At 59.0% G+C, this 26,515-nt stretch overlaps 1 protein-coding gene across 2 annotated transcripts in view; it reads right to left on the bottom strand.

Annotated features, from left to right (window-relative positions):
* The window catches only part of Crocc2 (ciliary rootlet coiled-coil, rootletin family member 2), a 48,672-nt gene extending 28,475 nt beyond the window's left edge, over positions 1-20,197 (bottom strand). For both annotated transcript variants that reach the window (XM_023722200.1, XM_023722201.1), the window contains exons 1-15: positions 19,940-20,197; positions 13,762-13,912; positions 13,018-13,166; positions 11,650-11,756; positions 10,378-10,543; positions 6,952-7,055; positions 6,341-6,538; positions 5,071-5,167; positions 4,910-5,002; positions 4,619-4,807; positions 4,346-4,545; positions 4,026-4,157; positions 3,653-3,797; positions 3,133-3,279; positions 2,664-2,894 (exon numbers count right to left, since the gene is read on the bottom strand). In XM_023722200.1, coding sequence (XP_023577968.1) covers positions 2,664-2,894; positions 3,133-3,279; positions 3,653-3,797; positions 4,026-4,157; positions 4,346-4,545; positions 4,619-4,807; positions 4,910-5,002; positions 5,071-5,167; positions 6,341-6,538; positions 6,952-7,055; positions 10,378-10,543; positions 11,650-11,756; positions 13,018-13,166; positions 13,762-13,912; positions 19,940-20,017 — 2,187 coding nt within the window. In that variant the 5' untranslated portion in view covers positions 20,018-20,197. The remainder of the gene's footprint in view (positions 1-2,663; positions 2,895-3,132; positions 3,280-3,652; positions 3,798-4,025; positions 4,158-4,345; positions 4,546-4,618; positions 4,808-4,909; positions 5,003-5,070; positions 5,168-6,340; positions 6,539-6,951; positions 7,056-10,377; positions 10,544-11,649; positions 11,757-13,017; positions 13,167-13,761; positions 13,913-19,939) is intronic.
* Between the last annotated feature and the right edge of the window lie 6,318 nt (positions 20,198-26,515).

Raw genomic sequence — 26,515 nt, 5'->3', positions numbered from 1 at the left:
AAGAAAAATTACAGCCCAATATTCTTCACAGATGTAGAGGGAAAACTGCTGCAAGTCTAAACCCCAGTGTTCATAAAGGAATTTGTCAAGGTCACATGACTCAGAGTTAATACCTGAAGCTGCACTTCCATACACTAGTGAAAAAAAGTAGAACAATGAAATTAAATGGGCAGTAGAGTTTGTGCAAAAATCTGGGAATAAACACAGTCAAAGATGTGCAGAACCTCTGTGCTGAGGCTCTCCATGCTCACGGGCACACTAGTTCACGGCTAGGAGGTGCAGTGTAGTTAGGGCGGCCCATCTCTTCAAATTGGACTACAAAGAGCACAGTCACAGGCAAGGTCCCTGCATGCTTTTGGAGGGGAAGTGAAGAAACGGACAAGTGGCCTACAAATTGGAGATGGGTTGGGAGAGGGTCTGAAACAAGGACAGGTAGGAGGACGCATACTGTGCGATTGCAAGACTTCCTCAAGGGGGTCAGACAGTGTGGTTTTGATGTAAGAATGAATAGACTGGTTTGCATAGAATGAGTCCCATGTGCAAGATCAAGTTATTTTCAACATGCTGTCCAGGTAACCCAGAAAGAGTCTCTCATCAAAAGTGGTGCTGCATATTAGAGTGGAGACATTGGGCCTCCACTCCCACTTTAGCCCACGCACCGCACCGGTCTCATGTTTCAGTGTGTGTTGGGACTGCCTGCAGTCTCATTGGAATCCAGGTTTCTGGTCTTCCTCCCACTCTCTGACTTGGTAGGTCCTGCATAACGTACAAGAATTAGCAGTCACGAGGTCCCAGGGGGCGCTCGTGCAACTCGCATGGAGAACAGACCAGCTTGGGCTGGATGGAGCACCGCAGCTGAGAGCCAGGTGGCAGCACAGGAGGCAACAATTCCTCAGACAGGACCTCCAAATGCTCATCATGAAAACAGAGATTTGCTGAAATTTTATACCCATCAAAAATATGAACGGGACTGAGGTTACAGCTCAGCCACACAGCGCCTGCCTGGCAAGTACAATATCCTGAGTTTGAGTCTCAGTTTTGAAAAATTATGAAGGCTGGGTGTGGTAGCACACACCTATAATCCCAGTCTTTGGGAGGCTGAGGCAGGAAAATAGCCATGAGTTCAAGGGGAGCCTGGGCTACATAGTGAGACCCTGTTTCAAAATATTAACAAAAAAACATTTTGAAGAAAATGAAGGACTTGGTCGAGTACTTGCTTGCCTAGCACAAGAAAGGCCCTGGGTTCAGCTCCCAGTATCACAAAACAAAACAACAGAAAACAGAAAAAAACAAAATGCGAAGGCAAGACACAAACTTGGGGAAAGTACGGCAGCACATCTAACTGGCAAGGCACTTTTGTCCCTGAGGTCTGGAGAAGTCCTATATACTAAACACCCAACAAAACATTAAAAAAAAAATGGGCAAAAGCCTTGACAAACATGAATATTTGATAAGCACATGCTCAACATTGCTAGTTATCAGGGGAATGCAAATCATAACTGTGGTGACATATAACTTCATACACAAAGAATCGCTAAAAATAAAAACAGACGATGTCAAGCACCAACAGCGTGGCCTCCGGAATGGGCCTGTAAGCTGGCAGGTGGGTGAGACACCCCACTGCTGGAAGGCTGCTCGGCAGTTTCCTGTAGAGCTCAACACACTGCTACACACCACCTGCACTCCTGTGCGACTCAGGGAGAAGGCAAATCCGTGCACGCAAGCTATGCTAAGGCGCCAGCAGCCCAGCAGCCCGCGTGTGCAGCAGCAGCTGGCAGGAGAGCTGGGGCAGGCCTCTGGTACCGTGGTGCCCACACCGCTGCTGAGGCCACTGCACTCCAGCACAAAGGCCAGCAGCCTGCTGGGTGGAGAGTGCCTGGGCGAGACAGCCCCTTGGGGCACAAGGGGACCAACCCTTGGGCTGGAGAATGCGCTCCACTTAGATCGTGTCAGTGGCAGTGGCTCCACCAGTGCATAAAGCTGTCAGGATGCTCACTGCCTGGCAGTTACACAGCAAAGACAGAGAGAGGCAGGCACAGTGGTACGTGCCTGAAGCCTCAGCACGCCGCGATGCTGAGGCCAGAGGGCAGGTTCAAGGCCAGCCTGAGCAACTGAACAAACTGTTTCAACATAAAAAATAAGGGTTGAGGATGTAGCTCAGCACTCTCTGGATTTAATCCTCAGTAAATCCTTGTAAACAAGCAAATAAAAGATGAAAAAGAGGACCAGAAAAAGAACAGTGTCTGAAAATGGAGAACCATGTCATCCCTCAAGTGACGGGTCAGCAGAATCAAATGCCACCAGGGGCCTGGGATCTGGCAAGGACAGGGCGTCCACACAGGCAACAGGAGAGTCGGGAAAGACCAAGCTGTGTCAGAACTCTTTGCTTTGTGGCTCCTCCTTTACGGAAGACTGGGCCATGGCCCTGGGTCACATGTGTGCACCACTGCCTCTGGGTACGGTGGAGTTCTCACCACTGCTAGTTATCAGGGAGAGCTCAGCAGCAGGTGTGGATCAAGATGGGGAGGACAGAGCAGAGCCTGCCGGGCTCCTCCTTGGAGCACCCTGACCCTGTGCCAGCACAGGATAGATGTGGGTAGGTCTCTAGCACCGCAGTGAGCAGGGGTGGGACCAGGATGTGTGACTGCCCACAGCGGCCTCACCTGGCCCACCAGCTCCCGGAGCTGGGCCCTCTCACGCCCGAGCTGGTCCACCTGTGCCTCCAGCTGCTCCTGCTGCTTCTCCAGGCGCCCACAGGCTTCCTGCAGGCCTCTCTGCTCAGCCCACACTTGCTCCAGCTGCTGCTCCACCTGGGCCAGCACCTGCCCAGCGCCCACCTGTTCCCGCTCCAGTGCCATCCTCTGCTCCTGCAGCTGGTCTCGCTCCTGCTCTAGCTGCCAGAAGCAAGGCTTTTCATCTGGGCCACATGCCACAACCCCTCAGGCCCAGTGGGCTGCCCACTATGTGCCTTTGGCACTGCCCTTTTCTACTCCCAACACCCATTCTCAGGGTGGGTGGCCATCAGGTTGGGAAGAGGCCCAGGGACTGGTAAGAGGTGGGGCCTGGGAAGGTGGTGCTCAGCTGCCCTGGGGAAACTGAGGCACAGGGCAAGCTGCCCTGGCCCTTGCTCACCTGGAGCACCAGGTGGTTCAGGGAGCCTTTGTCTTGGGCCAGCCCTTCCATCAGGGTGGCCATTGTGGCCAGTGAGTCCCGCTGCTCCACCCCTTCTGACTTCAGCCGCATCACCTGCAGCTCCAGGTCAGCACTGCTGGACTCAGCCTGGAGAGGGGGCAGGAATCATGGATGGACTCCAGGGAGGGACTTCGAGATACTGTGACAGGACTGGGGTGCAGGGACAGTGAGCTGGAAGTTGTGACATAGTGGAAGGACCCTGCTGGGCTCTAGGAGACAGTGGCCCCTGGGCCCTGAAGGCCTCGTGGGAGGAGGGGTCGCAGCCCCGGACAGCCTGGGAGCGGCGTGGCCAGCAGGGCCCTGAGCTGTGCATGGATGCGGAAGGCTGTGCTGTGGGAGCTGTGAGGGCTGAGGTCCAGGCAAGCAAGGAGGTGAGGACAGGGAAGCCAGGGAACAGAAAGGCACCCAGGTTTGGGGGACAGAGTGGGACAGAGGGGCAAGGTCCAGAGCAGTGGCGTACCCGGGCCAAGGCACCACGCAGGCCCTCCCGCTCACTCTCTGCCGAGTCCCTCTGCAAGCGCGCTGTGCTCAGCGCCTCCCGGGCCGACGCTAGCTCCTTTCTGAGCCTGGAGACCTTCTCCTCAAGCTGCTGCAGGCGTCCCTGGCTGAGTCCAAGGCAAGGACAGAGTGTAGAGATCATCGCAGGGTGAACAAGAGTTACTCAAAAGACCCAGAGGTAGGGCGAACCCTGGCACCTGTCCAAGCCAAGGGGGTCCTAAGAGGAGCAGGCCCTGGGGAAACCTTGGGCCCCCCAGGCGAGATGGACAGGAATAGCTGGCCCGCAAGACCCCCAGGCCTGGAGAGGGAAGGCGCCAGCAACTGCTGTGGCCCACCTCTGCCCAGCTTGCAGCCGCAGGCTCTTGTGCAGTGCTGCGTTGGCTGCCACCAGCCTCTGCCTTTCTGCATCCCTGATGTCTGCCGCCCCTCTCAGCTCCTCCACCTCCCTCTCCAAGGCCACCTTCTCCCTGGGGAGAGGCAGGAAGGTCCAGGCAGAGAGTAAGAGAGGAGGAGAGGACATCAGGCCAGGGGCTGGACCCAGTGCCAGAAGCGGTATGGGGCGGGCGCGAGGCCAGGTCTGGGAAGGGTGGCCCTGCCCGGCCTCCGCCCAGCGTGGTGCTCTCCCCACTCTCTGCCAGCCCTGCCACCCTGGCACCTTCCCAGAAGCTCAACAGATGTCTGGCAGCACCGAGCTTCGTGCCTCTGCACCTCCAGCTGGCCCAGGAGGTTCTCGCACTCCTGGGCCCTGTCCCGTAGGAGCCTCTGTGAGGCCCGCAGCTCCTGCCCGCATGTTGACAGCTGCTCGCGGAGCCCAGCAGCCACCGCCCGTGAGGATGCCAGCTGCAGGACCAGCTCCTGCGGGTGGGTTGTGTGAGGGGCCCCTCCAGCTGTGCACTTGGCCTGGGTCACCCTGGGTGCAGGACCCTACCTGCTCTCGCTGCTGCCGCCTCTCCATGAATGCCTGCACGGCCTGCAGTGCAGGGTCCAGGTCGGCTGGGGTGCAGGCCCGCGGTGGGGACAGGCCGTGGTGGGGGCTTCTTTGTTGGCCCCGCACCTCCTCACCTTCAGTGCTGCTGCGCCTCAGCCACTCCGGGCTCCCAGCGTCTGACTGGGCCACCTGCAGAGTGCAAAGGAGGGACAGAGGGGACAGAGTGCAAGACCACAGTTAGATGGGCCTCTAGGCTGCCTGGCCTGTTCCCCAGGGCTGAGTGGGCCGAACCTCCTCGATGCTGGCCAGGACACTCCGCAGGAACTCAACCTCTGCCTGCAGGATGTTCTCCACTAGGCGGCTCCCACTGTGCTGCCCAGATTCCTGTGGGCAGGGACCCCTCAGCTAGGCAGGTGGACCCCACCACAAGGCGCTCCTGAAGCTCTACATACCAATCTCTGGACATCCAGCTCAAGGGATGCGATTATCTTCTCCCTCCGCTCACTCTGCACCGTGAGCTCCTCTACCAGCAGGGTCTGCTCAGAGAGCCTAGGGAAGTGGGAGCCCTGAGGATGTCCAGCTTTGCCCAGGATCCTCCCACTGTGACCTCCTCCCCAGGGCACTCCCTTGGCCTGAGGTTGATCCTTGCTGTTACCCCTCAATGGCTTCCCAGTCAGGGCTGAAGTGCTGGTCCTGACCTTGGCATTCAAAGCCCACACCCTAACCAGCTCAGCCCTGCAGCCCGGTCCAGGAGGCCGGGCCCTGCCCTGTTGGCCAGCACAGCGGGTGGTCTCGGTCTCCACCCTGGCCAAGCACATGCCCTGCTGAGAGCTCCCCTGCCATCAGCTGCTACCTTCTCCCTCCCTGGAGCCCTTCCTCAGCCCTGCTGCCCAGGCAGCTGCAGCTGCCTGTGTGGCTTCTCTCAGCCCACACCCACTCCTCTGAGGCCCTCGAAAGTGGGAGCGCTGGTGCTAGCCAGTCTATGGGGTATCTGGGCAAGCCCCTGGTCCATGGTGTTGAGCCTGTGGCCGAGGGCTGTCTCCTATTTTTTTCTTTTCTTTTTTTTTTTTTTCATACAGGGTTTAATGATGTAGTCAGGTTGGTTTTGAGCTCATGATCCTCCTGCCTCAGCCTCCCAAGTGCTGAGACTTCAGGCATAGGCCACTACACCTGGTTGTGTTTTCTCTTGCTGCTTAAGAAACTTCTGAACCTCAGATGTGGGTTGTGGATTCAGAACCTTACACGTGTTCCATGAAGTTCACAGACCCCCAGATAGGATGCTGGTCTTGTTCCTATGGGACAGGAGGGAACTAGCCCATGGCCTCCCTTCCTGCTTAGGAAGACACTCCTGCTTTTTTTTTTTTTTTTTAGATCCAGGGATTGAACTCAGGCCCTTGCGCTCGCCAGGGAAGCGCTTATTCCACTGAGCCATCTCCCCGGCCCCAACATTGCTGCTTTGAGCCTGACATGCCCACATTTGGGTCCCAGACATGACAAAACAGTCCACGTACTCTTTGCGGTGCCCGCAGTGACCCCTGACATCAAGCAGGCCCTGGCCTTTGCCTCCAGCCTAGGTCAGACCGGGCCACTAGGACAGACTGAGGTCAGCGATGCACCCTGGTGTCAGCACATGGGAGCAGCAGGACCCCAGTGCAGGATGGGATGGCACCCCAGGGGCTGGCAGACATGACTGAGCACTGGCCCTCCCGGCCCAGCACTCACCTGGCCTGGAGCGCTGCCTTCTCTGTGTCCCAGTGGCCCTGTAGCTGCAGCACCTCTCGGACCTGCTCACCCAGCTGCCGCTCCAGGGCACTGGCTGTACTGTTGGTTGCCAGCCGCAGGTTGGAATCGAGGTTCAGGCAGGCCACGTGCAGGTGCCGTGCTGTTCTGGCTGTGTCTGCTTGCATGTCTGCAATGCCTCTGAGAACCAGGTGTGCTCTCACTGAGCCTGGGGATCCAGCTGCACCAGGTGGCTACGCAGACCACACTGGTGCCTGGCCATCCTCAAGAGGCTCCCCTATGCCACAGAGCATGGGGCACAGCTGGAGCAGGGGCTGGGGCCCGAGGCCCGATACTGCCCTCTGAGCTGTGTGACCCTTGTGTGCAGGACAGACCCACACAAGGTGCCCGCCATGAAAGGATGTGTCCCAAAAGCTCCACGCAGTCAGGTACCACTCTGTCCCTTTCCTCTCCCTCCCCAGGTCCCTTCTATCTCCCCTTGCCCTCTGTTCTCCCCAGTGGGCCTCTTGACAGCCAGCTCAAGGGTAGAGGGTGCCAGAGCCAGTCTCTTTCTGTGTGTGTGTGTGTATGTGTGTATGTGTACATGTGGTTACCTCTCCGTGGCTGCCCGCAGCTCTGCCAGCTGTGTCCGCAGTGCCACAGCCTGTTTCCACAGAAGGAGCAAGTCCTGGGGCTCCCTAGGGCGCAGCGGCCAGGCCTGGAAGGAGAGGTCCATGTCTACTGTAGGCTAGGCTGGTGCTGCAAGTGTGCAGCTTTGCCGTCCACCAGATCCTGGAGCCCTGATGTCCAGATGCATGAGCCCTGGCCCTGGAACCTCGCTGTGTCTCCAGGGGAAAGCTCCCCACACTGACAGGGCAGCTCAGGGGGTTGGGGTGGGAGCACCTCCAGCCCCACAAGGCAAGGCTGTGCCCGGGAACAGGGGCTGCTCAGGGTGAGGCCACCCCAGACGCTGAGCCCTACTGGTGCTGGGTGCTTCCTTGGCTGGGCCTGGCATCCCACCCCAGGGTTCCCCTGGGCCCAGGATGGCCTCCATACACCAGGGGGCGCTAGAAGCCGTCCAGGAACAGGCCTGCAGGGACAGCTTTGCCTCATGGAGGCTGCTGATGACCTGGTGGGTGGATTAGGGTCACTATAGTGAGCAACCTGAGGCCTCCATTCTGCTGGGAGCATAGCTGTGGCACAATCCTGCGTGCAGCCACCTCCTGCATGCCCTGCTCTGGGGCCTGCTGGGGTCACCTGGCTTAGCCAGCTCTCTGTACTGTGTGGCCCAGGACCTCACAGCTTTTCCTCCGAGAGCTACTCAGAGCCCTGCTGGCCCTCTGCATGTGGATGGTGAGAGATGCCAGGCCTAAGCTCATCCTGAGCAGCCCTGGGTGGATGCAGCGAAGCATGCAAGCCTGGGGTCTGCAACCAGGCAGCTTCCTGCCAGACAAGGGCCCTCAGGCCTGAGGTGTGCCAGGAGCAGGGTCCAGGCATGGGGTCTCCTCACATGTGGGTGACGCCCCTAAGCTGCAGTAGAGAAGGGGCACAGCAGAGGCCAGGCGACAAGGGGAAGGCCAGAACACCTCCTACACACTCCTGCCACCACTGCGTTCACACCCCCATGTGCTCACACACACGCACACATGCCAGCACACAGACCACAGGTGCACACACCACACAAACCAGGCTTACCTATAGATCCACACACATGCCCCTCATGTGTGCACACGTACATATGTCACATACATGGGTTCACACACATACCACTCTCGTACCCACTCACAAATACACATTATGCACATGCACACACATCACGCTCATACCAGGCATGGGGACTCACATGTGCATACTCACACTCACATGTGCATACTCACACTCACATGTGCATACTCGCACACTACACCGCTATCTTCCAACACACATGTCCTCATACTCTTTTTTCTTTTGTATTTAGGACAGAGTGTACAGGGTCTCACTATCTAGATTGGATTTGTAGTGATCCTGCTATTTAATCCCTCCCAAGTGCTGGGATTACAGGTATGCGCCACCATGCCCAGTCTCAATCGCCGTCTCAGTGCGCCCCTGGGGCAGGGCCGGCACGGCAGGCCTGGGGATCGAACTCCGGGCCCCTGCATCTGCCTAAGCAGGTGCTTTAATCTGCTAAGCTATTTGTCCTACCTTCTCACACTGTCACACACCATTCTGACACACACATGCACACATGCCACTCTTACTTCTGACATGTACATGCACTGCACATATACCACATGTGCACACACACGGATTCACACATGCATGCTCACACACCTACATGTGAGCTACAGGAGGAAAACCCTGGCTTCTATAATGCTGGCGGTGAACAGAGGGAAGACCTGGACCCTCAAGCAGAACATCACAATCACAGCCTGCATGCCACAACCTTGGCATTCTCAGACACGCTCAAGCCGACAATCTACGGCACCCACCAGAAGCCAATGTCATTTTTGGAAGTGCTATATTCACTCCAGATTTCCAAGAATTTTCACCGAGTTCCAAGGAAAATAAGCAAATCTTGGCTAAAACCAGAAGTCACCAAAGATACAAGGAGCCAAAGCACCAGGCCGAGGAGCTGCAGAGTGGCAAAGTTGTCCTGGAAAACACATCACGATTTGGACAGAGCACAGAACAACCACCTTAAACAGGCCAACTAGTGAGGCTCAGAAGCACAAATCAGGAATAAGGTGTCTGGGGAGCCTCAGCCAACCCTTCCACAAACGATAAGGACAAGGATGACATTCAGAGCCAAGCAGCCAGCAGATCAGGCATCAAAAACAGACACTGGTGAGTGGGAGGGTGGGTATGAAGACATTGCCCTGTGCAGCCCAGCAGGGCACCAGGCCCTGGCTCGGAGCAGGAGGGGACGCACCTTGCTGGGGCAGGGGAGGGGGCACAGGGAAGCAGCTACAGGGGTGGCTGCCCTTTTGAAAGTAACAAAAGGTGCGTCCCCAGTGAGCCAAATGCAGCACAGGGAACAAATGCACACAGAAACACGGGGCTGTGAGACTGCTGGACCCCAGCCCAAAGCTGAGCCCTGGCTTCTGCGTGACCTCAGAAGGAGACGGTGCAGCCTCCTCACAGCACAGGCAGGGAGGCCCCACCCTTTAAGGCCCTGTACAGCTCCAGGCCGGCAGTTGCTAGTCAGGACAGCAATGGCCGCAGGCAGCAGAAATGAGGCCTCTAGGAGGAATGAGTGCTGAGTGGAGCCCAGGACACAGTGACACTGCTCCTGCAGTTGTCACATATGGGCCAGCTGCAGGAGGCAGACAAGGCCATGCATGTGATGTCTCCACTGTCACATGCTTAAGCTCGGCCATTAGAGATTTCAAGCTCCCTTGGTGACACACAGTGAGGCAGGGCCCCTCACACCTCAGCGGGCTCATCTGAGGCGCTGCCCCCTCTGCTCTGGGTGGCAGTGTGCAGCTGCTGACCTTCACCTGGGGGCAGGAGCTGTGGGAGGCAGGGACAGCCTCCTAGGGAGAACATGGGGGCAGTGTAGGAGGATTCAGGGGAGAGAAGTCCCGCCATGGGAGCACACCAAGGACTCCGGCTGTGCCTCTAGGCCCCTTTCATGGGGCAGCTGGGAACATGTCAGAACTGATGGGGACTCTTCTTCAGGCACGAGAGTTTTCACTCACAGGGTCTCAAGTCAGGGGCAAGCAGAGAGTCACACCTAGACGTCTCCTTCCCGAAGGGCTGCAGCCTGGGCCCAGGGTCCTGGCCTCTCAGTTGTGGCTGGCCTGGCTGTCAGAAGTGAGCAGCCCTGGCCCAAAGTCCTGCCAGCATCTGGCCTTTAGCAACAGGGCTGTTGGACCCTGCCTGGACCAGGCCTGACTCATGCCCAGGGGCCTGTGCTTCTCCCCAGGGAAAGGGGGCCAGAATGTCCCTAGTACAAAAGAGTGCTGCCACAGAGCTAGACAGAAGATGTGGTAGCTCCTGCTCTCCCATCTCCACCCCACCCCCACAGCCGTCCCTGAAGATAGCCAAGGGGGAGGGGACACCTGTGTCTCTGCCCAGCGCCAGGCTCCCTTCAGCTCCAGTTGCCGCTGCAGGTGGACCACACTGCCTGACGCCCTGGCCAGCTCCTGAGCCAGCCTCTCGTTGGCCTTCTGCATGTGTTCCAGCTGTCCTCGCAGCAGACCATTCACCTGGGCAAGGCCAGCGCTCCTGGATGGACAGAACCACAGGGGTGCATGATGGGTACTAGCTGCTGGGTTGCAGCCCCAAACCAAGAGCTCCCAGGGGCCTGAGCAGTGCTGGATTCCCCACTAGGTCCCTCTGATGGCAGGATGGGAAGGAGAGTGAGCACCCAGCCAGGTCCCTCTTTCCTGCCTCCTCCTGAGCCCTCGCAGCTTTGCCACTACCCTTGGGCGCCCCTCAGTGCCAAAGGAGCACAAGCCCTACCGGTAGGTCCCTGGCCGGGCGAGGCCCCTCTGGCTAGAGAGTCAGCACCCTGGCTGGATGGCCCTGTGACACCTTGGACTGCACAGCCACCCACAGCCAGTGGTCACACTCCTCAGGCATCGGCCTCTGCTGGGCTGCTTCCCCTCAAAACTGGTTTTCAAAACACTTCTCAGCCTTCCTTTCCCAGAGTGCCAAAGGACGGGCCAACTTTGGGGAGTGTCCCACAGAGGCTTAGACTCCCGACCGGGGCCTGGGGCCTGGGGCTGCAAAGGTGAGAGCTAAGGGTAGAGTACCAGGGCAGTGCTAGGCCAGTGACAGACTCTGGCACCAAGATCCTAAGTGCAAGCTGGACTTGAGGTTGTCAGTGGGTGCTGGGTGGGATGAACGCTTGCAAAGGCGTAGAGAAGAGCAGCAACCATGGAGTCAGAAGGCCCAGAGCTGAGGGGGTGGGAAGTCGGGCACATAGGCAGCAGGACCCCGGCAACAGCCTCAGCGGGCATCTGAGGCTGACTGGCACCTGGGGCCAGGGCCAGGGAACCCCGCTGCAGGGCCTGAACTGGAGAGGCTGCCCTAGGTGGAGGAGGCCTAGGCATGGCATTGTCACCCCACTTTGAGTGTGAGGTTGTGCTATGGGGAGGGGGAACCCCTGCTGAGCCCAGTGTGACTGGAGGCAGTGTCTGCCATCTTCCCCTGGGTGGCCCCAGAGGATATCAGGCAAGGCCAACATCTCCCTTGCTTTTCTTCTCAGCCCTGTCCCCCAGGGACAGGAAGTGGGGGTCCCAGGGCAAGCAGGTGGGACCAAAGCTGGGGTGGTGAGGCCTCCATCCTGACCTTCCACCTGCCGCCCACTGCCCGCCACCCAGCCTCACCTCTGTTCTGAAGCCTCCAGGCGGCCTAGGGCCTCCTCCAAGTCCAAACTGTGCTCCAGCTCTGACCTCCGCAGCCGTGCTTCGGTGGTCTTCAGCTGGGCCTGCAGCTGGGGGCCAGGAGCCCATCGGAGCCATGGCTAACGTCATCCCACCTGGCCCTGGGAGCAGACCTAGGAGGAGGGCTCTAGAGGCCCTAGATTCCCACACCTGTTTCACTGGCAGATGGGTAGACTGACTCCCTGGTGTCCCAGTGGCCCAGGATGCCCTGCTGATAGCCAGGGGAAAGCCTCAGAGCCTGGCTCAGCCCCATGAGGCCTGGTCGACAGCTACACAAGGCGCAGGGAGCCCTTCAGCCTGGGCTACTTTCCAGCCCTGGTCCAGAGAGGACTGGGACACCTCCTGCTATAGAACGTAGAGCCCCAGGCTGCCAACCCATAGCCATGCCCTGGGTGATCCAGGTCTAGGGGAGTCAGGAAGACATATCAGGGCCCAGGCCCCAGGGCCCAGGGAATGACAGAGAGGATGGGGCCCACGGCCAGCCTAGTGTCCCCTCAGCCCTCAACAGGGTAGGAAGGGCTTAGATCCAATGGTGGGCCACCCTGTCATGTTGGCACCAAGACCTCTCCTGTCTGCCTGCCTAGAGGAACTGGCAGAGGGAGCCTTGTGGCCCCACCCTGGAGCTGAGCTCAGGTCTGACTCACAGGCTTCTAACCACAGGGCTTTTGGACCTCTGTCCCTTCGGGCTGTTCCCAACAGCTCCGCCCTGTGCTAGGAAGATCCCACCCCTGCCTGACCAGGCCAGTGTGATCCAGGGGCCCAGGCTGAGGCCCAGAGTTCCTCGGTCAGAATGGCCCAAGTAGTCCTGCCCCAGAGCTGCGGTGGGGAGGAGAGCGAGTGTTTCCTATATACAGGGTGGGGTGTAGTAGAAAGGGGGCCAGGGAGCCAGCTCACAGGAGAGCGGTGGCACTGGGATCCTGGGGGACTTCCCTGGAGGACACAGCAGGTGAGGCCCAGGGCCTGCACACTAGGAAGTGCAGATGGCCCAGGACTAGGCCTGCTTGGTGGGGGGCCTGGCAAGCACTGCCCCTCTGAGCCTGCTTCCTCACTGTTCCTGCTGTGAAAGCTCAGTAGGCCTGAGCATGGAGTGAGCAGGGGCTGTGTGTGGGCTCTGTCCCTGTGGTGCGGGTGGAGCCACAGCTGCTATCCTGCTCTGCTTCGAAGTCACCATATCTGGGAGTGGTCTAGCAGGGTCTCCACCGTGGCCTCATTTTACTCATTTGTTGCCTAGGGTCTGGTTGTGTCACACTGCCCTCTCTGGTCTCATACAGGGGACCCTTCACAAGGGCTAGGCCAAGCCTACATGCTCACCTGCTTGCTGGCCATGTGGCACCTGCTGGCCAGCTCGTCCCGCTCTGTGTCTGCCTGGGTCAACAGGCCCTCCAGCCGGGCCAGCTCTTCCTGCAGCAAGTTGCTCTCCTCCTGCATGCGGGCCACAGCAGCAGGCAGCTCCTGCAGCCCTGTGAGCACAGCCTGTCAGTACCTGCTGCCACCAGCCACCCCCAGTCCTCCTGTCCCCAGGCCTCCACATACCCAGTTGTTGTCCAGGCTGAGCCCCACCAACAAAGCCATGCTCTGTGGCTTGGATGCTGGGACCAGTCTGGATGTCTCATCCCCAAGGCAGGGGCTGCTCTCCCAGACATGGTACTGGGGCCCTGCTCTCCTCACCACCGGCAAGGTGTACCCCTCCTTCACAGAGGAGGACAGACATCTCAGTGGGAAGGCACAAGTCACTCTGGACAGATGGCCTGACTGCTGCGAAGCCTGGGGCAAGACCACACCTTGGGCCGGCTCACCCTGGCATGGAGCAACATGGGTGCCGTGTGTAGGGTGCTGGCCCAGGGCACAGGGTGGGGGTGATGAGCACTCCGTTAGCACCAACCCTTAGGGATCTCATACAAGGACAAGATCAGAAGGAACCAACTGGGGTGCTATGGTCACAGCTTCAGCCCCTGCGTGCTGGAGTGCTCTGAGGACGTTCTTGGGGGGCAGAGGACAGGGCAGTCCACTGTGAGCACCCTGACTCAGCTTCTAGTGTGCTGCCCCCTTTCTCACCTTGTGGTGGCTCTCCACCCAGGCTGCCAGTCACGATCTCACGGATGCGGGCAGGCACAGGGATGGGCAAGGCCTGCTGCCCTTCCCCACGCATGGTCAGGGCCCGGTCTTCCCTGCTGGCTGTGGGGCTCAGGATGGTGTCCTCCAACCTCTGAAAAACATCCGGAAGCACCTGGCATTGGGTGGGCCCTGGAAAGCACCAGGCAACTACATGAGCCCGCTGACTTAGTGGGGTTGTCACCAGGCCACCCCGAGGCAGCAAAGGCCCTGAGGAGAGCAGGGTGGTACCTGGCCCTCCTCTGGGCATTGAGGAGGAGGCAGAGAGCAGGCCCTGCTGGGGCAGCTCCAGCCTAGTGGCTCTGAGTCAGGCAGGCTCGCAGATGGACAGCTGCACAGCAGGGGCGGGACAGGCCGAGCGCACAGGCCGAGGCCCCAGCTGCCTTCCCTTCCCAAAGGATGCAGACACTGCTATAGTAGGGCTTCCATAGGCATGGGAGGGCAGCCAGGGTTGCCCTTCTTCCCGGAGGACCCCAAGCAGCTGAGCTGCTAGGGAAGAGGCCCACACAGGCCTGAGCTGGGCACAAAGTCCCAGGGCCCAGTACTGGAGGTGGCCTTTGGGGTCCTGCATTCTGCCAGCTGGGGCCTGGACAGGGCTCTCTCCCCAGGTGCGGGGGCTGCCCCTCCTCACCAGCAGGGAAGTGCCACATGGGGGAAGCAACTTGCAGGCACAGGGCAGCACACCCAGTAAGAGGGACTTGGGCTCAGGAGGGATGCCTGGGGGGATTCTACTTCCCAGTCCCCTGGGGTGTCGGTCTCCCAGCCCTCCCTCCTTGGCTCCAGGCCAGGATGGGAGGACCCTTGTCCTCACAGTCCCCCTTTCCTCCCCACTGGCGACTTCCTGCTTGCCTTCTCCTGGCTGTCCCCACTACCCTGGCTCTCACTTGCTGCCCGAGCTGGGGGCTCCTGGGTCACCCAGCCCCCCATCCCTCTGGCTCTGTCCCTCCAGCCTGGGCTAGGCCTCTGCATGTCCTGAGGTCACTAGGCATCCTGCCTCCACATTTCCCGACATCTGGATCTGCCTGCTGGGGTCCAACTTCACTCACCAGGACCCAGGCTATGCGTGACACTGGAGGCCCAGAGACGCTACGGGGCTGGGGTACAGCCTCCAAGCAAGATCCTGTGGGTGTCTGCATGTGAGGTGGACCCCTACTGTTCCCAGGTCTTGAGAAGGCCCAGCCCTCATCCGCATCCCCAGAGGACCTGGGTGCACCAGGAAAGTCTCCCCTGCAGCTGAAGTGGGACAGATGACTGGTGTGTGTGGACCCCTGCACACAAGCTGAGGAGGGCCAGCTCCACCCTCATCCCAGAGCATGGAAGAACTGCAGCCTGGGCCTGGCCTGGCCCCTTGCGGTGTGGGGAGTGGGGGATTTGGCTTGGTAGGTGGCACACATCACCCCAGGTCTCGGAGGAGGGACCAGTGAGCTGGCTCTGCCTCTCAAGGCTGGAAGCTCCAGAGCCCTGCTCCCCAAACACCCCACCCGTGGCGCCACCCGCTAACGGGAAGGCGGCACGCAGCTCGGACTTGACTCATTCCAAGCGTTCACAGAGGGTCACTTAGGAGCCACATCCCGAGAGGCGCAGGGGCGTAATGGGTTCCAGCTGCGGCTGTGCCTGATGGCCGGGCAGGGAGGGAGGGGAGGGGAGGGGAAGAAGTGGGGAGGAGAGGGTGCAAAGGGAGTGGGAGAGGCATCCTGGCCCAGCCTTCCTCTTCCCCTTCCATCCCCTCTCCTTCCTATCCCTCTTTGAGAGGGATGCAGGAAAAGGGGAGGCATGATCTGCCCTGGGCCTGCACCGGCCTCTTCCCTGCCCTAGTCTCAAGCATGCCCCTCGCCTCTCTTCCTCTGCCCTGTGCCCTGGGCCCAGCACTGGATCTGAGATTGTGGCCTGGGGTTCTGCAGCCTGAGGGGTTGCCTGCTGTCTTCAGGGTTCTTCCTGGCCAGTGGTCCTGGTGGGATGAGGCAGTGGGGAGAATTCGGTGACACTGAGGCCGGGTGCAAGGCTCCCAAAAGACCCCGGTTGGTTACATCTGATGCCCCTTCTTTCCCCCCTTCTCTGCTCTGCCCGGAGTGCTGGGAGCCAGCCTGGTGGTAAAGAGCCTCACCCTACACTCAACAGGTCCCTGGAGACCCTGCTGCACCCCCTGCTCCATGAAGGAACAGGGTCTAATCAGGACTCCCTCCAGGAGAATGGCAGGGGTTTCCCTATGCCCCTCCAGAGCCTTTGGGCCCCAGAGCCTGGGTTGCAGGCCTGGATGGTACAGTGAGTGCTGGGCCTGTCTCACTTGGGGATGCACTTGACCTCTGTCCTGCAAGCCCTCGGGGTGGTAATATCAGAAGGGTAGGGGTTCTGGGGGTACTCTCCCTCACCCCTTCCTCCACTGTAGGACTTGGCTAAAGATTCCAGGGGGCAGGCCTTAGTGTGACCTTGTCTTATGCCATTCTGCAGATGGGCAAACTGAGGGCAGAAACAGCAGTTTAACCCTAAGGGATGGGATAGGTGGAGGTCATGCCCACCTTGGGGGTCCAGCTGAGGGGAGGGAGGTACAGTGACTCCAGGCTGCCCTTGGCCTCTAGAGTGGCTGTACTCTCCTTGTCTTACACCTGTCTCTGGGGCACAGCCCAGACCATTAGCATCCAGGTACCTGGCACTGACACAGGGACCATGTCTTGGGCTAGGCGGGAGCTGCAGGGGCTGACTGCAATGCCGCACGCCTAGGGTCTAGCAGACTGACTGCCCCCTGAACCTTTGGGGAGAGGAAAGCACATGCTGCGAGGCTGAGATGGAGATGGAGAAACACAGTGGAACCAGGGCCGTGATTTGCCACTAGTGGCCACAAAGATACCCAGCCCCTTCTGTGCAGGGCATCCAGCTGGGGTGTGTCAACCCCAGCAGCCTCCAGCAGAGGCAGGTGAGGCCCCCACGCATGGGCCCAGCAGAGGAGGCCAAGGGCCTCAAGGCCTTCATTTAAAATCACCAAGAGACAGGGTGCCCAGAACAATCACAATGTCAGAGCAGGCAGGTAAGGCACCAGGGCCTGGAAGGGCGCCCCATGTGGCTCTGTGGAGAACTACAAGAGGGTTGCCTGCCAGTCAGGTGGGCTTGGATCTAGCAGTCCCCCAGCGATCCTGGCCCAAGCTGCAGACAGCCCTGGGTGGGAGGTGCCTGCTAGTCGCGGTCCTTGCAGCAGAACCACTGTGTGCCATGCAGCGGCCACCTCCCCACGACTGCTGCTTACCTCGGGCACCCTGTGCCCCTGCTCGGGCTGGGCAGCACACCTGGACAGGTGCCTGCTGCTCGGGGCTGGACAGTTGCTCCAGGAGTTCCTGGAGGCGCATGTTGAAAGGAGGAGCATTGGGGTGAATGGGACCACTTTTGCAGCACAATGCTGGGCAGCAAAGCCTCAGCCATTGGTCACCACACAATTGGCAGGAAACCCAGCTGGGCTTACCAAAGACGTGAACCACGAAGTACAAAGCTACTCATGGCAAGGAACATTTTGGAGGTTGAGAATGCCACCTGTCTTGTCTGCTCCTTTGGCCCTGGTACCCAAGCAGGCTGCCTGGGAAGGTGGCAGGCAGACTGAAAGAGCCTAACAGCTGATGGTGCAGGTATGAGTTTATACATGTGTGTGTGCGCACGCGTGTGCGCATACACAAGTACAGGAACAGTGCAAGTGAAGCAAGGCCCAGGACAAAGTATGCAGGGGCCCAGGAGGAGAGACAGGGAGAGGACAGAGTGGGTGCAAGGTCCTCGGAAGTTCCAGCAGGGAATGTGGGGCTGATCTGTTGGCTGTGGTGGCAGGGACGGGGTATCATTGGTGACTGCAGGGCCACCTGTCCCAGCAGGAGTCCCAGGAGACTTGCCCTTGGCTGTCCTGTCCCAAAGCTCCTGGATATGCAGGACTTGCAAGTTGCCCATGACTGGGCCCCTTGCTGGCCGTTCCTGGTTCCTGTCTCCATGGGCCTGCTCCTTGGTGGCCCTGCACCCTCAGAACTATGTGCTAATGTGACAGCTGGACTGGAACCCTCTGCCTTGCCCCTCAGACCACCTGAGAGCAGCATGAGAGCTGGACAGTGATGGCAGGAGACGGGCTCAGTGGTGCTGCATGAGGAGGACCCCCCAGGAGCCCAGGGAGGCAGCAGGGAGAGCCTGGGTTCTGGGTCTGGGTGCCAGCTCCTGCCAGCCTTGCCCTGGGCATCTCTTCCACCTGCTGGGAAAAGTAAGGCTCTGCCTGCTTCTGTGAACTGCCCTGGCTGGCTGCTGCCCCAGAGAAAGGGTGGGGGACCCTGATGCACAGCAGCTGGTGATTGGCTTGAGACATGGGTGCCATGTGGGGTGAGCCCTCCGCCCAGAGCCTGCACTTACTCCGGGTAGTGAATGTGTTTGCAGGGCACCCTGCTGGCACCCAGAGAGGTGGATGCTGGGTCAGTGTGAGGAAGTACCCACACCTTTGGTGGCAGAAACAGTTAGTCAAAAGAGCTTGCTGAGTGTGCATCAGAAAGGGACAAAGCAAACATGGAAAACAAGGATGATGATGCCTCAGAAAGTAGGATTACTCCTGTGATTCAGCCATGTGGCTTCTGGGTATACACCCTGAAAGGAAGTCAGAGACCCAAGCAGGTTTGTGTGCACCCTGTGGATGGTGGTGTTGGTCAGCACCGCCTGTACCATGGAATATATTCAGCCTTGAAAAGGAGGGAGATACTGGCCCCCAAGCAGCATGGACGGACCCTGAGGACATCATGCTCAGGGCAAGGAGTCGGGCACAGATAGCGCAGTCTGGCTCCGTTTATCTGGGGTTGTTGGGGTCAAGAGACAAGACACTCAGTGGTTGCCAGGAAGCGTGATCCTGACCCCAGTCCTGATGGGCCTGTCTGGGTGTCTGGAGGCGCCCATGCCACCTGCTCACCTGGGTAATTGCACCAAGATCTTAATCACTAACAATGCAAATAGCCAGAGTCACCAGACTCCAGGTGGCAATGACCAGGGACAGTGGGCGTTGGGGCAGACAGAGGCCCCAGCCGCCCTGTCTTGCACCTCTGTGGCTCTGAGTCTGTCTCTCAGTGGCCTCCAAGGCTGCTGCTTTCACCCCAGAGCCTGAGTTCACCAGAGGCCTGAAGGGGCTACAGGTGGCCACCCAGGACCCAGGGCTGAGGGTAAACTGAGGCTATAACAACCTCCTTCCTAGAACCCAGCCTAGAGAAGTCGGAGGGTGAAAGCCTCACCCAGGGCTCCTCTCCCAGTTCTTCCCTTGCGTGGGCCTGTGTGTGTGTGTGTGTGTGTGTGTGTACACACTGAGGTGACTATGTCATTTAGCCACCTGGTGCCACCTCTGGACAATTACTCCTTCCAGGGTACAGGCGGTGTTTATCTAGGGCTGCAGCAGCCCTCACAGTGGGTCCCCAGGGTCTGAGGCCAGCTGATAACCAGCTGAGTCACCTGTCTGTCTGGGGTAACTGGGATCCCCAAGGTGTAGGAAGTGCCAGGCTCTGGTGGCTAGAACCGGGTGACAGGCACAGGGTGGGGGATGTGCTGGCAGGGAGCGGTGGCATCCAGAAGCCAGGTGAGGGAAGAGGGCCCTGCTGCTGTCCTGGGCCTGTGTTGTGGCTTTGCAAGTGAGTGCCACAAAGACAGACAATGGAGCTGATGGAGTGGGCACTGGGGATCCCCCCACGGCAGCCCCTGTCCAGGAAGCCCAGCCAGTGCCTACACCCAAGCAAAGGCTGTGGAGGACAACGATGAGCCCAGAGAGTAGGCAGAGTGCTTTCCAGGTGTGCTTTGTATGTGTGCCCATGTGTGTGCCCGTGTGTGTGCCCATGTGTGTGCCTGTGTGTGTGCCCATGTGTGTGCCCATGTGTGTGCCTGTGTGTGTGCCCATGTGTGTGCCCATGTGTGTGCCCATGTGTGTGCCTGTGTGTGTGCCCATGTGTGTGCCCATGTGTGTGCCCGTGTGTGTGCCTGCATGTGTACCCACGTACGTGCCTGAGCACCTCCACCTTGCAGGCGTGCTTCCATGGGCTGTGTGAGCAGACAGGAAGTGCCCCTGAACCCAGAGGAGCCAGTCCCTCTGTGCAGCGCCCAAGGTGCCTGCGACGTCAGAGGCAGCCACCTCACTGACCTGTACTGCGGCAGCCAGCCCCATGGGGGGCTGCTCGGAGAAGTCCTGGTCACCTGACTCACTGCAGTCAGAGCTCATGGCTGGCTGGAGCACAGGGCCTCGGTGGAAGTGTGGACTCAGCTCCCCTGCAAGTCTCCTCCTGGCCTGCCTGGTCAGCCAGGACTGTGTGCAGGCCCTTACCTTGCCCCTGTCTCACACCTGCTTGGGGCCTGTCCTGCTGTGCTGAGACCTGAGCCCAGGCACACAGCTGCCCGCTTCAAGTGCTGAAACCAACTGCATGTCCAACCAAGCCAGTATTGTTGCTGTGGCAACTGGGACGCCAGCCTGAGGGCTGTGTTACCCTGGAAACAGGAGTTGAGTACTTCTTCTGGGACTAAGGGCCTTTGTGGAGGGAAGTGGTTTCCCTGGAGTTTGGAAAGAAGCGGTCAGCAGGACACACCTGGGGGTGGACTCTCCCCACGCCTGTTTGTTTAGGGAGACTAGAGCACTTGCTGCCCACCCAGCTTGGGTTCTTCTTCGTCAAGAATCCTAAACTGTTTGGGCTGGGGATTTGGCTCAGCGGCAGAACACTTGCCTAGCAAGCTGGAAGCCCTGGTTTTGGTCATCAGCACCAAAATAAGCAAACAAACAAACAAACAAACAAACAAAAAAGAATCCTAAACTGAGATGGACGGCCACACATGTGACACCCCTGCCCAAGCAAGGCACTGAGGAGTCCTGTCTGCCCCACCTCTGCTCCCAGAGCCCCTCCCCGCCATGCAAGGAACCCCAAGGGGTGAGCTGTCAGGGTGGAGAGGGGAAGAAGAGGTGGGCTTCTGGGTGGGGAGGACACATCCTGAGGGCAAGGCACAGCAGTCCTGCATCCTATGGCTGGCTGGCTCTGCATACAGAGCTCCGTGGCTTGAGCTCCAGGTGAATGTGCCAGTTTTCCCCACCATGGGAGCTCCTCAGTCCTAGTTGGGTCTTCAGAACCAGCTTAACACAGGCGGGGTCCCTCTTGTAAAGGAGGAACCACAGCTTGTCCTGTGCATCGCTCTGGGGAGGGGGCCCCTAGCTTCTCAGCCAGCCCAATGGGCAGGGATATGCTTGGTGGGCCAGGCAAGGAGGGACCACTAGGGGATAGGGCCCCTGGAGGTGGGGCTAGGAAGCCCTGAGCAGTCCAATCTCACTGCTCAGGGATGGGTGCTGGGCTCTCCCAAGGCTTGGTGTGTGTTCCTCCTGTGGCTGTCACTGCAGTGAAGGTGGACGGAGGGCCAGGCTCCACCTCAGTGCTGGCTCTAGATTCAGACCTGGGGCACAGCCCTGGGTAGCTCCTGGCTCTGTCACCTGAGGGGGCAGGGGGCAAGCAGGAGGATCTCACATGGCTCCCTTAGGTAGAAGGGGCTTGAGGGGGTTGTAGAGGTGGGGTGACAATGCATAGTGCCTCCTGGACAGCTGGAGCAAGGCTTTATTCGCAGCTGGGCATAGTGCTCACTCTTGTAATCCCAGTACTCTGAGGAGCAGAAACAGAAGGACTGAAAATAACGGTAACAGCTCAGTGCAAAAGCCATGGGTTCAATCCCCAGTACCCGGGGGAAGAGATTTCCCTCCCAAAGAAGCCATTTGCTGAGCTGGAGTCCTGTCTTGAGCAAAGGTGAGGTCCACTGGCTCAGCCTGCCACTGCTGCTCATGTGTGCTGGTGCTGGTGGGGGCCTGAGCTCAGGCTTTGCAAGTTCATGAGGCCTCCGAGGTGTCTGGGGGGGAGACCAAAGGCAGGGCTGGACATTCCTGTCCTCAGCCATTCCTGGGCATGGAGCAGAAGGGCTTCCGGGAGGGGCCTGGCAGCAGGGCTGCTCCGCTGCGTCCCACATGCCCATCCGTGACACCCAAGTTGGTGCCAGGTTGCTGCCTTGCCCACTGCTTTCTAGATTGTCTGGAAGTCCAGGAACCCACTGCCCCGACCATCCTCTGGGATTGGGTGGGGGTGTTCAACTCCTGCTGGACTTCAGACCAGAACTTCTGCCTGTGACCTACAACCACGGGGCGGGCCGAGCTCTGTGTGCACTCCTGTGCAGGAGGGGAGGCTGCAGCGGGAGGTCAGCTTGGTGCCAGAGAGGAGCTGGCAGTGCTGAGGTCCTGCCCAGGGCTCTCTGACACAGCATGCTGCCCACTTCCTGTCCTGCACCTGCATGACCTGCCTCGGACAGAGCCAATGAGGGGGCCCTGACCAGGTCAGCTGAACCTCAGGAGACACTGCTGCCACCCCGGACTGTGTCCCCGGGGCACAGTCACTGGAAAAGCAGAGATGGTGGCAGGAAACAGATTCCAGTGTGATTATGGCCAGACAGGCAGCTCTAAACCACAGAGCCTGCCACCGGGGCGCCACATGCATTTATGAGCTCTGCCTCTTGCCGAGAAGTGCCCTCTGCATGAGCTGAGCCACTGTGCCCTGTGCACAGAAGGCCAGGCGACCTCCTCACTCCATGCTGCTGAGAGAAGACGGGAGGATGTGTGGAAGGGAGGCTGGCTGAGTGGAGCAAGGCCAGTACGTGGTCCTCTCATGGAAAGCGCAGAGTGTTTTGCAGGCTTCTGTGGTGCCTTCTCCTCCCTGGGGATTTGGGTTTGGGGCGGCAAATTATGGCATCTGTGGTCCAGCCGCTGCCACAAGGAGAGGCGGCTGGCACGCGTGCTGGGCTTGGGGATCCAGCCCCCTACAGTCCTGGGAAGCCACTGGGGGAGGGGAAAGCTTCAGCCCTCATCACCTGTCCCATGGGAAGCCACTGTGGAGCAATGGTCCTGGGGACTCAGGTGGCTTGGGACCCTGAGCTCTGGTACCTGCTCTGGAGGAGTCAGACAGGGAAGGAAGGGATGGGTCGAGGTCAAGGCGTCTGCCCGAGGATCTAACCCTGAGAGCTAAAGTGTGGAGCTCCTAGAAGAAAGCACAGCTAAAAGCCTGGTGACATTGGACTTGACCTTGATTTCTTAGACATGAGCTAGAAGTACAGACAACAAAAGGAAAAAATAGATAAATTCAACTTTATTGCAATTTAGTGCATTGAAGTATTAAATAAAGTTTAAGAAAAAGAGGCTTTTTTGTTTTTGTTTTTGAGACAGTCTTGCTGTATAGTTCAGGATGACCCTGAACTAACTATAGCCCAGGCTGGCCTCAACCTTGCGGCAATCCACCTGCCTCAGCCTCCCAAGTGCTGGGATTACAGCCATGCATCACTATACCTGGCAGACAAAGTATTTTTTTTTTTTAACGTATTTAGTACAGGGTCTCCAGGATCTCACTGCATAGATCCGACTCCTAGTTATCCTGCCTTTTCAGCCTTCCAAGCCCTGGGATTACAGGTGAGCACCACCATGCCCAGTCTCAATCACCAGCTCAGTGTGCTCCGGGGGGAGGGCCAGCAGGGCATGCAGGGATCACGTGCTTTAATCCACTGGGCTATCTGGCTGGCCCCAAAGTATTATTATTTTTTTTAAATTGTTTTTGTTTTTGAGGCAGGTTCTCACTATGTAGTGCTGGGTGGGCTTCAACTCACAGTGATCTTCCTGCCTCAACCTCCTGAGTGCTGGGATTACAGGCCGGTGCCACTACACCTGACCAAACCCAGAATATTCTACAGGGAAATACTTGCAAATCATCTTTGGGCATAGGGGTAAGATCCAGAATATATACGGCACGCAGCTCCACAGGAACCAAACAACCCAAGTAAAAAGCAAGTGAAGAAGGTGAACAGGCATTCTTGCAAAGAAGATACACAGACAGCAGTAAGCCGTGGAAGTGTGCTTGGTGTCCCTAAGCTTTAGGGAAGTGGGGACCTGCAACGCAGTACCCCTCCACACCGCTGGGCGGCGTTACCAAGAAAATGCAGAACGAGTGCTGGCGAGGACATGCAGAAACCAGGAGCCTGCCGGGTCGGGAGCTCACACACGGTAAGGCAGGCAGTCCCTCCAGAGCCAAACACCGCGCACCGGCTGCTCCTGGGCGTGTGACCTGAAGAGCAGGGAGCAGAGAGGCGTGGATGGGTTCATGAGCTCATGTTCACAGCAGCCTCAGTCACAGTAGCCAGCGGGAAAAGCAGCCTATGTGCTGTGGACTGTGACAAGAGAAGCAAAATCTGGCCCCTCCCCCAAGCCAGACACCACTCCTCTGGCCTTGCCCAGCCTGGCCAAGGGTCTAGTCAAAGCCCTGGTTGGAGAGGTCTGGGGAGGTAACTATGGGATCTGGGCCAGCTTGGACCAAGGGGTCTTGTCCTGCCCCTACCCTGAGGTTTAACTTGCCAGCTGCATTCTCACCTCCCCTGGAGTGGCCTTCCTGGGTGGCTGTGGATGTCTGGCTTCCCCAGAGAGGTGGCCCCGTGGGGGCGGAGACCCCTGCTCAGGCCCCCCTCAGCTGCCTGATGCAGCCAGTGCTGCCCTGTGCACCAGTCCCTGTCCTGATGACTCAGTTGTGCAGGGCCGTCGGTCCCCTGAACCTGCCCAGCTCTGTCCCTCCTGTGGGAATTCACCCCAAACCCACAGACAGGTGATGGGGCCCATGAAGCTCTGGCATTCTCACACACACCCTGGGCACATGTCACGCATGGGCCAGCAATAAGGTCACCACCTGGGAGTACCAGTCACTGGCAAGCCTGTTGTCTCCCTCTGCTTCTCCTTCTGGGGATACTGAGCCCACGCCCCAGGCTGGGGTTCCAATGAACAAGCAAGCTTGCGACTGTCCCTGCAAGCCAACTGAGACTCCGAGTGACTTCAGCTCCTCCTGCCCCACCCAGTGCGGTGATCCTGCCCTCCATCTCAGACCCTGGCCACTATACTGCAGAACACTGTTGTCCTCAGAACAGTCATATGTCTGCTGGCTGGGATGGCTGGCATCTGCCTGGCTCTGCTGGGGTATGGAGGCAGCCTGAGGCCCATGCCACACAGCTTTCTTGATTCTGTCTGAGACTTGGGCAGTGACTTGTTTGGGCCACAGCATTCTTGGGGCTGCCTTTCTGCATCTTCCCTGCAGCCCAGCTGCCCTGGAAGAGAAATGTCACGTGGAGAGAAGGGTGCCCCACCACTGAGGAGGCTCTCCCGGCCCCGTCATTATTGGCTGGTGTGCACCCAAGCAGACCAGGGCACAACCAGGATCTGTCTGCTGGTACAGCTGGTCTTGGTCACATTTGCTTCCCAGGGTGACCCTGGAGACCAGCTGAAGTGGCCTAGTCAGGTGGCAGGGCACAGCTCATGAGTGCAGGGCCGAGAACAGCACCACAGAGGCCCTCCCCCCATGCAGTGTGAGGGTGCCCATGGCAGCTGCCCAAGTACAGCCTACTTCCTGGTGCCCAGCCCCTGTGAGCAGTGCTTGCGATGCAGAGTGAAGACAGTGGCAGGCATGGTGGGGTTGTCTGATGGCCCTGAATGCTACTCTGATTGTTCTCACGAGAGGCAGGGGACAGACACCCCTGGGGGTCCTTGTAAGGACAGAGGCAGACAGAGAGGTGCTACCAAGAATGGGGAGCCACTGAGGTTAGTAGGCTCCTGAGGGGCCCAGCCACCAATGTCTCTGTCTTGGCCTTCTGGGGACCTGGGCATGGCCCGCAGGCTGCCTGTGTCGCTAAGGACCTGTGTGCTGTGTGAGGTGCTGGCCATGCTGCACCTTCCACCTCTGGCGTGTGGCTCCTTCATACCAGCTCTGTGTAGCATCCAGGACAGTGCTGTGTTCCTTGCTGCAGCCCTGTTCCCTGTGCTCCCTGTGGTCTCCCTGCTGTGTCCCTGCAGGTGCAGACAGAGCCTGGGTCCAGCTCCTCAGGGGACTCTGCTTGCCCTTGTTTCCCGGTGTCATCCATGCTGGGCACGGGCACTGGCTCCAGGACACCCCAGGGCAGCTGACTTGGTCCAGCCACGGGGGCTGAGGGTGGCACCGTCCCCAGCCAGTGGAGGCAAGGCCCATTGGGAGCTCTGACAGGAGCTGAAATCTGGGAGGACTCATGTCCCCCAGTCTGGGAGGGTAGGCACCCATGCCCCAGGGCCTGGGGGTGAGGATCAGGCACCACCTTCCTCAGGTATCAGAGCTCAGGGAGTTTGAGGGCAGGGTTGGCTGAGTTCTGGGCATGGGGAGTGAGGCTGGGAGAGCTGTAGACACCACTGAAGCCCTGATGGCACAGCCCAGGCTGCCAGCAGGGCCTGAAGGTCAGGCTGGGTACAAGGCCCATCTATTCCCTTGCAGAATACCATGGAGATGGGGACCATGACTGCACTGCTGCTCCAGGCAACTCCAGCGGACAGTCCTAGGGAGCCTGTGCTTGTCCTGGAGGTGTGGGGCTGGGACCACAGCTCCTGAAGGTTTCTAAGCACCGGGACAAGCTGGCTGCCCACGCTCGGCCCTCTTCAGATCCTAGTGGCTGCAGGGAGGGGTCCCCATTCTTGGTAGCACCTCTCTGTCTGCCTCTGTCCTTACAAGGACCCCCAGGGGTGTCTGTCCCCTGCCTCTCGTGAGAACAATCAGAGTAGCATTCAGGGCCATCAGACAACCCCACCATGCAAGGCCAAGCTCCTGCTAGCACCTGAAACAGGGCTGCAGCTCCTGGGCCAGGTAGGTAGACAACA

This window comes from Octodon degus, unplaced genomic scaffold, assembly GCF_000260255.1.
Source record: "Octodon degus isolate 3935 unplaced genomic scaffold, OctDeg1.0 scaffold00089, whole genome shotgun sequence".
NCBI classification, from domain to species: domain Eukaryota; kingdom Metazoa; phylum Chordata; class Mammalia; order Rodentia; family Octodontidae; genus Octodon; species Octodon degus.
This window is presented reverse-complemented; position numbering and strand designations above follow the sequence as displayed.